General features: G+C 48.3%; 1 protein-coding gene across 1 annotated transcript in view; it reads right to left on the bottom strand.

Moving 5' to 3' along the window:
- LOC119307716 (DNA repair protein RAD50-like) overlaps positions 1-1,439 on the bottom strand; it is a 17,761-nt gene extending 16,322 nt beyond the window's left edge. Inside the window, exons 1-3 of the mRNA XM_037583791.1 lie at positions 1,035-1,439; positions 851-937; positions 244-411 (exon numbers count right to left, since the gene is read on the bottom strand). Of these exons, the coding sequence (XP_037439688.1) occupies positions 244-411; positions 851-937; positions 1,035-1,157 (378 nt within the window). The 5' untranslated portion in view covers positions 1,158-1,439. The remainder of the gene's footprint in view (positions 1-243; positions 412-850; positions 938-1,034) is intronic.
- Positions 1,440-11,768: the final 10,329 nt, after the last annotated feature.

Below are 11,768 nucleotides of genomic sequence, written 5' to 3'. Positions count from 1 at the left end.
CACTTAGTGCCATAAGCCAAATGCAAGTACATTATGGCAATATAAATAACAGAAACCTAAACAGTGGGCATGACAACGCATTGGTTTTTCCAGAACCGAAGTTTAAACAACCTTCTGCACTGAGTTCGGGCATAACCCAGGAATTACATGAATAACCCAAACATCAATACAACAGAATTAACATAACTGATTGCAAAGCACATATAAAGCAACTTGAAAGCCAAAGGAGGGGGGGAAAGGGACCTCGCCCGTGTGTGGATTTATAGTCTGGAGGACGCTCTCGATTGCCTTAAACTCCATCTTTGATGCCTTCTGGGTAAGCTGGAAAGAGCGGATGCACACCACATCCTTTCCTGCTGCTGTCTTAAACCTCAGCTTAATCTGCCCTTTCGTTTCGGTTTCACCTGCTACCTAAATCTCACAAACATGTATAAAAGTAAGAATCGAAAAGAGAATGAGTACAACATAAGAAAAGAACAACCTTAAGATAGTATTGATCCAAACAACACCGGGCACAAATTCGACTAAGCTCATAGCACACCTCAAGTCAGAGGCATCAAATTTTCCCATGTGCAAGCAAGTGCTAGAGCACACAGGATTTCGACAGACCTTAAAATCCACAAAGCCCAGAGACCCTCTCTAATTGGACCCCGATTAAACCTATAGAGCAGCACGACCCAATGCCCTCGGCCATACACATACTTGCACGCGCACACACTACCGCCGCCGCCATTCCCCAATCAGTAAAACATCTCCCAAGTCCAGGTCAGCAGCAGAGAGCACAAGGCCTTGTGGACAGCACTGAGACCCCGAATAGTGAACGGTGAGGTCAAAAAGGACGGCGCATTACCTTGGGGTCATGGACGAAGGTGTGGCCGGAGCGGGAGTTGGGGGGCAACTCGCCGGTGCAGGACAGCTTCAGGCACTCGATGATGGTCTGCGGAAATCCAAAAGAACCCAGGCCATGAATGAATCGGCGCATACACACGGCATGTAGTTGAACAGTATGAGTAGATTGGATTGGTGGGCATTACGGTTTTGCCGGCTCCGTTGGAGCCGACGATGAGGGTGAGGGGCTTGAAGAAGGTGATGACGTTCTTGTTCTCCGGGTCGAAGCTCCGGATCCCCTTGATAAGCATCTTGTCCACCGTACTCATCTTGGCACCCAAAACCTATCCCTCCTCCAACTCCTCCCCTCCTGTCCCCCCTCGCCCCCCTCCTCTCTTGCTTCGGCTCCTTCGGATTCCCTCCCACGCCGGTGCCGTCTCCGGCGTTGCTGCTTGCGTTGGCGTGTTACAATGATCTATCCTCTGGGCGTGGGGAGCGAATCCATCTATTGCTCCGCCATGGACGGGGGAGACGGGCGGGCGAAGGAAGGAGGCGGAGAAAATGGTGGGGAAGAGGCGTTCTATTTGGAATTTTGGGATTTTGGCCTCTGGGGGTTAGGGTTTGGACTTTGGACCGGGGGCGACTAGGATAGAAACTGGACCTCCGGTGGAAAAAAAAAAACAGAAAACCTCACCCTGAGCAGTGAGCCGTTAGATCGGAGTTGGATGGCACAGATCTTGGTGCAGGAATCTGTAGGAACAAGTACAGGATTTTGTGGGAAAGGAACCCTCGCTTTTAGTTTTTTTTTTTAGTTAAAACAAGACTTTATTCATTTGAAATAATCAGTACATCGTTTGGGAGGATCGTTACAATTTCATTGATAGGCTCTTCAAACCAATCCAAAGTCACAGAAAATCTAGCTAATCTAGCAAGTTCATGAGCTACTTTGTTTGCCTCTCTATTACAATGTTCGAATCTAGCCACGACAAAAGCACACGCATAATGAAAACAGTCATCATAGATGGCCGCCGCCGCACCCGCTGCTTGTCCTCCGTCCTGCATGGTCTCAATCACCTTCATATTGTCTGAGTTGATGATTAGGCTTACATCCCGCCCTTTGTGCCAAAGTTAAGCCAAATTTCAGGGCTAACACTTCTGACGTCAGAACATCCGTACAATATTTGATCTTTCCATTTCCTCCCGCAATAAACCTACACTACTGCAGGATGCTGCTAATGCGACACTACGATCAGAGACCCTTCGAGAAACTGTGTATGATGCAATAATCGCAAACGGTGTTGTATGAAAACCGTCAGAAATCTATAAAACGTTTGCGATGACGGATGCATCAAACACGGTTCAGGTTTTAGTTGTGTGTGCGATGAAGGGCATACGGTTCAGTTCAATTAACTGTTTGCGATGAGGAGGAACAAAAGAAATGGGTAACCAGATGAAGGTGTGCGATACACAGCATGCGGTTCACTCGGATGAACTGTTTGTGATTAGGCAACACAAAAGAAACGGTCAACCAGATCAAGGTGTGTGCGATATACGGCATGCGGTTCACTCAGATGAACTGTTTGCGCTGAGACATGAGAACACAAACGGTTCAACTTAACAAGATGTGTGTGATACGCGACAAACAGGTCTGTAATCAGAAATGTGTGTGAAGCCCGATAACAACACAGAAGGTTGCTGCTAATAAGACGTGTGTGTTGTGTGATGGGATTGCATACAGAACAACAATACTCCCTCCATTTCTTTTTAGTTCGCATATAAGAATTGGTCAAAGTCAAACTTTGTAAAGTTTGACTAGCTTTGTAAGAAAAGATATCAACATTCACGATATGAAATTAACATTATTAGATGAATGATGAAATTAATTTTCATGACATATAACTTTAGTATTGTAGATGATGATATTTTTCTTTATAATGTTAGTCAAACTTTGTAAAGTTTGACTTCGACCAAATCTTATATGCAGACTAAAAAGAAACGGAGGGAGTACACACACACATTTATAAGGAAGATGTGATGAAAATTAAACATCCACAAATGGAGGGAGTATATATATATACACACACACACAGGACATGCTTCCATAACCAAATTAAACATCCACTTACATAGGTGGCTACTGCAACCATGGCATTTGCACACACCAAAGTAAACTATTACATGGATAATTACATAGGTGGCTACTACACACATGACATTTTCACACACAAATAAAGTAAACTATATATTACATGCATGATTAACTAGCATAAACGATCATTTGATCATCATCTACTTCTTGTGACGCTTGCTCTGCTTGTGGCTTGATCCGGACTCGTCGATTTGGGTAACGAGGCACTTCCTCATGTCAACGATTCACATGTGCATCTCGTAGCATGTGTACACGCTCTTGACCGCAAACCTGAGGTGAGGTTCATCAAGTTGCCGCATCCAGGCCCCGTGCCAGGATACGGGACTTGTTCTCTGGGCATCCTGCTTCATCTTTTCGTAGTAGGGGTCGATGATGGCCGGGGCGACTTCGACCAGGGAGTCCTTCTTCGTGCTGCCCTAGACCATGTAGTGGTCACGGATTTCGACAAGGTTCTTCCAGGCCAAGCCCATAACACTGAGCGCTTTTACATCGTTGGTGGTATCCATCGTGGCAAACTTGTAGTCAGTGCTGTTGACAAACCTGTTGAAACGGCTGCAAGGCTTTGTGGCCATGCAGTAGTAGTAGATGAGGACATGATGGCGCATGCACAATTGGGCGACGACAACCTTCTAATCTATGCCGGGACGACCGGCGGTGTACTGGAGGTCGATGCCGACCACCTTGTACTTGTCTCCAGCAAGCAACTGCTCAACGATGTTGATGTAGTCATCCACCACGGCCGGGTCGATGGTGTACACCACCAGAGATCTGTCTCCCTAGCGTGGATCTCCACTCTATACTCGCCAAACTCCATTGGAGCGCCGCCGGACATTCCCTCTTTATGTGTCGTCGTGGGTGTGCTTGTTGTGTTGTGGGGCGCGATCGAAAGGTTGAAGAGACTAAGGTTATAATAGTGCCGCGGGAATTAAAGGGGAAACTGGACGGCCAGGAATATCGTAGGCCCTGATGGCAGTTCTAGTTTGCAGCGCGTAACTTCATCGTGCCGCACGTAACTGCATCGTGTGGCAACGCGCGCGGCGCAACCGCATGCATATGGGGGCCCCGACGTGATCGTGCGCACGTCCAACCGCTGGCAGAGCGTGCGCGGAGGGATGCGAGAGAGCTCCGCGGCCGCCTCAAGGAAAAGTTGTCCACAAGCCGAGCGCGCCGACGGACGCGAGCAGAGCGCGCCAACGGACGCGACAGAGTGCGCCGCGGTGCCTAACGGCGAGCACAGCGCGCTGCGGCGCCTAACGACGAGCAGAGCTTGCCGAGGGACATGAGCAGAGGACGGCACAGTGATACGTGGCAAATAAGATAAACTGTGCGAGCAATGTCGGAGACATCAAGCACGAATCAGATTAGAGTTGCATATGTGATACGTGGCAGACAGTTGATCCATCAGAGTTGTTTGTGATGGAATAAGTCGTTTGTGTTGTGGGCAAACGCTTGCTGGTGTATAACCTTAAATTTAACAAAAAAGTGTTAATGCATGTTACAAAAATTGTATAGCTGGAAACCATGTTCAAATACGACTCCAATGATATAATATATGGCGGCATGCATTCGTATTTTATTAGTTAAATCCTAATTATAAACCAGGACGGAGGTATAGTAGGTAATTAAATCGCAAAATTTTTTTTATTAACTGTATGTGTACGTGTCCTCTCGTCCTCCTCTCGCACGTCTTGTCACCCCCACTGCCGCAGACGGCTTACAGCGCAAGCTTGCGCAGCGCGCGGGGGCGTTCTTTTGGCCAAACGGTGGCGCCAATGAATCGTCAGTGAGCCCGTTCCCACGTAACCTCGCAGGTTCCCGCGCAAGCTTCCCGCCCGACTCGGTGAAATCCGCCAAAATTCCAATTCTTACCAGCCTGCTATAAAAACCCTCACGACCGGCGAGTCCTGCGTCGCATTTTCCCCTTCCTCCCTATAGCTTATCTCGTCTGCTTCTCCCACAACCGCCAATGGCAGCGGTCCGTCGTCGTCACTCAGCCACTCCGCCGTCATTAGAGGACAACTCCAGCTGGGAGGCTACATCGCGTCGGCGGCGCAGTCCCTGGCGTAGTGTAGTGCGTGTGGCGTCCCTGTTGGGTGTGCGCGGAACACCCACCACACGCTCCGCCGCCGCTGCCCGTCGGCAGCTGTTGCCGGCCGCCGTTGCCGCACACCACCGTCGAAAGCCAGAGCCATCTCCCGCTCCGCCGCCGCGGCCCAAAGGCGGGAGGTGGTTGTCGTGGCCGCCACCCCACTACCGGCCACCGTGGCCGTCACCCGCTCCGCCACCGCGGCCCGAAGGCGGGAGGTGGTGGTCATGGCCGCCACCCCATCGTCGGCCGCCGTGGCCACCAGCCCACCGTCGACCGCCGGGATCATCACCTACTCCGCCATCGCCGCCCGAAGGAGGGAGGCGAAGGTGGAGGCCCGCACGTGCGTCAGCGACCTTGCGCGTTACATCGAGTTCCTGCGGGAGGAGGAGGAGCGCCTCGTCGAGCACGCAAAGAGCCTCACCGCATCCGTGGCCACAGCACACGCCGACGTAAAGGCGAGGAATCAGGAGATCTACGAGCAGTTCGGCCGCTTCGAGAGGGATCATCTGGAGCGGCAGTGGGCGTTCGAGCTGGCGAGCGTCGCTGAACATGCAGCAACGGCAGGCACCGTATTGCATTTGTCCAGCTCGTCGGTAGGCTCCTCCTCCTCCTCTGCCTCTTACTGAGCGCGTTCGGCAGAGGAGAGGCCCCCGGAAGTAGTACAAAGCCCCTCCGTGGTAGTAGTAGTCTTTAGGGATTATTTTGTTCAGTTTATCTGATCTTAAAATTAGCTAGTATATATAGTTGAACTAACTATTTCAGTACGTGGTTGGCAACAATTAGGGAGAAGTTTGGTCGGTTCGGCTGTCGAGTTGAACTGTTTGTATAAATTAAGAACGACTGCTTAATCTATGAATGAAATCTATGCTTAATTACTGAATTTTAGCTGCAAAATTACATAGTGCTAATGATTTCTAGCTGCATATTTTGACAAATCACAGTGTTACAAGGATTGACAAATGACAACGTTACTAGATCAACAAAATTTGCAGTTGTTCTATGTTGACACAAGAAAAAAATTTGAAATCAATAAGAGGCAATGGATATCGTTTCATCCCCAAAGGTGGGACGTTCCCTACCGAAAACCATCATGCTTATTGTGAGAAGCTCCGGTTTGTGAGAAGCATATACCCAAACCTACCCAAAATGGGACAAAATTTGTACCACGTCATGTTGATGCCACTCCATAATACCATGCCAAGTTTCAAGAATTTCAGACGAGTTTGGGATTTACTAGAATTTAAAAACCAGGCATCTCAATGTTTTACCGGCAATCAACGGTGCCCTGGTGTTTGAAATTCATTCTAATTTCTTGCATGGGACCTAAGCATGCACCCAAGGACACAGATTTGATTTTTCAACCAATTTATATGCACTAGAGCATGTGCATGTAGTTCAAATTTTAATTATGCACATAAATGCATTGAAAACCTAGTTAATGTATAAAAATGTCCAAACGAACCGCGAAAAATTCCAAAATTGAACACAATACTCTTGTTGTTCTATGTTGACACTCGAAATTTTTTGAAAGCAATAAGAGGCAACAGATACCGTTTCGTCCCCAAAGGTGGCACGTTCCCTACCGAACCATCACGCTTGTTGTGAGAAGCTCTGCTTTGTGAGAAGCTTATACCCAAACCTGCCCCAAATGGGACAAAAAATTTACCACGGCTGATGCCGCTACATGATAGCATGCCAAGTTTCATGAATTTCAGACGAGTTTTGGATTTGCTAGAATTTAAAAACCGGGTATCTCAATGTGTGCGACCGAGTGACGGTGGCAGGGTGTTTGAAATTGATTCTCATTTCTTGCATGGGACCTAACCATGCAACCAAGGACACATATTTGATTTTTCAATAAGTTTATATGCACTGGAGCATGTGCATGTAGTTAAAATTTGAATTATGCGCATAAAATGCCTGGAACACCCAATTAATGTATAAAAATGTACAAACGAACACTGAATAATTCCAAATTTTTTGACGACACACCTATAGTTGCATGTTCACTTCAGATAAAAGTTATAACAATTCAAACACCATACTTTGTTGCTGTGACCCCATTACGTAATTCAAATGATCAAGACGATAAATCAAGTAGATCGCACACAGTTTATTATCACCAACTGTGTGAGATACAGCAGAAAATATCTTGGAGCATTGTCGGTGTATAGTACGCACATGGCTTACGAGAGAAGGTGCGTCAGCTATAGTCCACAGCCGGCATGTCAAGTGAAGGAAATATGCCCTAGAGGCAATAATAAAGTTATTATTTATTTCCTTATATCATGATAAATGTTTATTATTCATGCTAAAATTGTATTAACCGGAAACTTAGTACATATGTGAATACATAGACAAAAAGAGTGTCCCTAGTATGCCTCTAGTAGAACTAGTTCGTTAATCAAAGATGGTTAAGTTTCCTAACCATAGACATGTGTTGTCATTTGACGAACGGAATCACATCATTAGAGAATGATGTGATGGACAAGACCCATCCGTTAGCTTGGCATAATGATCGTATAGTTTTATTGCTATTGCTTTCTTCATGACTTATACATGTTCCTCTGACTATGAGATTATGCAACTCCCGAATACCGGAGGAACACCTTATGTGCTATCAAATGTCACAGCGTAACTGGGTGATTATAAAGATGCTCTACAGTCAAACTTTGTAAAGTTTGACTAGCTTTGTAGGAAAAGATATCAACATTCACGATATGAAATTAGCATTATTAGATGAATGATGGAATTAATTTTCATGACATATAACTTTAGTATTGTAGATGATGATATTTTTTTCTATAATGTTAGTCAAACTTTGTAAAGTTTGATTTTGACCAAATCTTATATGCAGACTAAAAAGAAACGGAGGGAGTACACACACACACACACACACATTTATAAGGACATGCTTGCATAACCAAATTAAACATCCACTTAAATAGGTGGCTACTGCAACCATGGCATTTGCACACACCAAAGTAAACTATTACATGCATAATTACATAGGTGGCTACTACACACATGGCATTTCCACACACAAATAAACTAAACTATATATTACATGCATGATTAACCAGCATAAACGATCATCTGATCGTCATCTACTTCTTGTGACGCTTGCTCTGCTTGTGGCTTGATCCGGACTCGTCGATTTGGGTAACGAGGCACTTCCTCATGCCAACGATTCGCATGTGCATCTCGTAGCATGTGTACACGATCTTGGCCGCAAACCTGAGGTGAGGTTCATCCAGTTGCCGCATCCAGGCCCCGTCACAGGATACGGGACTTGTTCTCTAGGCATCCTGCTTCATCTTTTCGTAGTAGGGGTCGATGATGGCCGAGGCGAGTTCGACCAAGGAGTCCTTCTTCGTGCTGCCCCAGACCGTGTAGTGGTCACAGATTTCGTCAAGGTTGTTGCAGGCCAAGCCCATAACACTGAGTGCTTTTACATCGTTGGTGGTATCCACCGTGGCAAACTTGTAGTCAGTGATGTTGACAAACCTGTTGAAACGGTCGCAAGGCTCTGTGGCCATGCAGTAGTGGTAGATGAGGACATCATGGCACATGCACAACTGGGCGATGACAACCTTCTAATCTATGCCGGGACGACCGGCGGCGTACTGGAGGTCGATGCTGACCACCTTGTACTTGTCTCCAGCAAGCAACTGCTCAACGATGTTGATGTAGTCATCCACCATGGCCGGGTCAATGGTGTACACCACCAGAGATCTGTCTCTCTAGCGTGGGTCTCCACTCTATACTCGCCAAACTCCATTGGAGCGCCGCCGGACATCCCCTCTCTATGTGTCGTCTTGGGTGTGCTTGTTGTGTTGTGGGGCACGATCGAAAGGTTGAAGAGACTAAGGTTATAAAAGTGCCGCGGGAATTAAAGGGGAAACCGAACGGCCAGGAATATCGCAGGCCCTGATGGCAGTTCTATTTTGCAGCGCGTAACTCCATCGTGCCGCACGTAACTGCATCGCGTGGCAACGTGCGCGGCGCAACCGCATGCATATGGGGGCCCCGACGTGATCGTGCGCACGTCCAACTGCTGGCAGAGCGCGCGCGGAGGGACGCGAGAGCGCTTCGCGGCCGCCTCAAGGAAAAGTTGTCCACAAGCCAAGCGCGCCGACGGACGCGAGCAGAGCGTGCCAACGGACGTGACAGAGCGCGCCGCGGTGCCTAACGGCGAGCAAAGCGTGCTGCGGCGCCTAATGGCGAGCAGAGCTTGCCGAGGGACACGAGCAGAGGACGGCACAGTGATACGTGCCAAATAAGATAAACTATGCGAGCGATGTCGGAGACATCAAGCACGAATCAGATTAGAGTTGCGTGTGTGATACGTGGCAGATAGTTGATCCATCAGAGCTGTTTGTGATGGAATAAGCCGTGTGTGTTGTGGGCAAACGCTTGCTGGTGTATAACCTTAAATTTAACAAAAAAAGTGTTAATGCATGTTACATAAATTGTATAGCTGGATACTATGTTCAAATACGTCTCCAATGATATAATCTATGGCGACATGCAATCGTATTTTATTAGTTAAATCCTAATTATAAACCAGGACGGGGGTATAGTAGGTAATTAAATCGCAAACATTTTTTTATTAACTGTATGTATACGTGTCCTCTCGTCCTCCTCTCGCACGTCTTGTCACCCCGCTGCCGCAAACGGCTTACAGCGCAAGCTTGCGCAGCGCGCGGGGGCGTTCTTTTGGCCAAACGGTGGCGCCAATGAATCGTCGGTGAGCCCGTTCCCACGCAACCTTGCAGGTTTCCGCGCAAGCTTCCCGCCCGACTCGGTGAAATCCCCCCAAATCCCAATGCTTACCGGCCTGCTATAGAAACCCTCACGACCGGCGAGTCCTGCGTCGCATTTTCCCCTCCCTTCCTATAGCTTATCTCGTCTGCTTCTCCCACAAGCGCCACTGGCACCGGTCCGTCATCGTCGCTCAGCCACTCTGCCGTCATCAGAGGACAACTCCAGCTGGGAGGCTACACCGCAGCGGGGGCGCAGTCCCCGGCGTAGTGTGGTGCGCGTGGCGTCCCTGTTGGGTGTGCGCGGAACACCCACCACATGCTCCGCCGCCGCTGCCCGTCGGCAGCTGTTGCCGGCCGCCGTTGCCGCACACCACCGTCGAAAGCCAGAGCCATCACCCGCTCCGCCGCCGTGGCCCGAAGGCGGGAGGTGGTCGTCGTGGCCGCCACCCCACTGCCGGCCACCGTGGCCATCACCCGCTCCGCCATCGCGCCCCGAAGGCGGGAGGTGGTGGTCATGGCCGCCACCCCATCATCGGCCGGCGTGGCCACCAGCCCACCGTCGACCACCGGGATCATCACCTGCTCTGCCACCGCCGCCCGAAGGAGGGAGGCGGATCTGGAGGCCCGCACGTGCGTCAACGACCTTGCGCGTTACATCAAGTTCCTGCGGGAGGAGTGATACGTCTCCAACGTATCTATAATTTATGAAGCATTCATGCTATTTTATTATCTGTTTTGAATGGTTACAGGCTTTATTATACACTTTTATATTACTTTTGGGACTAACCTATTAACCGGAGGCCCAGCCCATATTGCTGTTTTATTGCATGTTTTAGTATTTCGAAGAAAAGGAATATCAAACGGAGTCCAAACGGAATGAAACCTTCGTCAACGTGATTTTTTGGAAGAATATGATCCTGGAGACTTGGAGTTCACATCAGAAGATCCTCGAGGAGGCCAGGAGATAGCCCCCCCTACTGGGCGCGCCCCCCTGTCTTGTGGGCCCCTCGAGCACCTCCCGACCGACTTCTTTCGCCTATATAAGCCTACGTACCCTAAAAACATCGAATAACGAAGATAGATCGAGAGTTCCGCCGCCACAAGCCTCTGTAGCCACCAAAAACCTCTTGGGAGCCCGTTCCGGCACCCTGCCAGAGGGGGAATCCATCACCGGTGGCCATCTTCATCATCCCGGCGCTATCCATGACGAGGAGGGAGTAGTTCACCCTCGGGGCCGAGGGTATGTACCAGTAGCTATGTGTTTGATCTCTCTCTCTCTCTCTCGTGTTCTCTCTATGGCACGATCTTGATGTATCGCGAGCTTTGTTATTATAGTTGGATCTTATGATGTTTCTCCCCCTCTACTCTTTTGTGATGAATTGAGTTTCCCTCTTGAAGTTATCTTATCGGATTGAGTCTTTATTTGAGAACACTTGATGTATGTCTTGCCGTGTTTATCCGTGGTGACAATGGGATATCACGTGCCACTTGATGTATGTTTTGGTGACCAACTTGCGGGTTCCGCCCATGAACCTATGCATAGGGGTTGGCACACGTTTTCTTGACTCTCCGGTAGAAACTTTGGGGCACTCTTTGAAGTACTTTGTGTTGGTTGGATGAATTTGAGATTGTGTGATTCATATCGTATAATCATGCCCATGGATACTTGAGGTGACAATGGAGTATCTAGGTGACATTAGGGTTTTGGTTGATTTGTGTTTTAAGGTGTTATTCTAGTACAAACTCTTGAATAGATCGATCCAAAAGAATAACTTTGAGGTGGTTTCGTACCCTACCATAATCTCTACGTTTGTTCTCCGCTATTAGTGGCTTTGGAGTGACTCTTTGTTGCATGTTGAGGGATTGTTATATGATCTATCTATGTTATTATTGTTGAGAGAACTTGCACTAGTGAAAGTATGAACCCTAGGCCTTG

This window comes from Triticum dicoccoides, chromosome 5B (assembly GCF_002162155.2).
Source record: "Triticum dicoccoides isolate Atlit2015 ecotype Zavitan chromosome 5B, WEW_v2.0, whole genome shotgun sequence".
Lineage (NCBI taxonomy): Eukaryota > Viridiplantae > Streptophyta > Magnoliopsida > Poales > Poaceae > Triticum > Triticum dicoccoides.
This window is presented reverse-complemented; position numbering and strand designations above follow the sequence as displayed.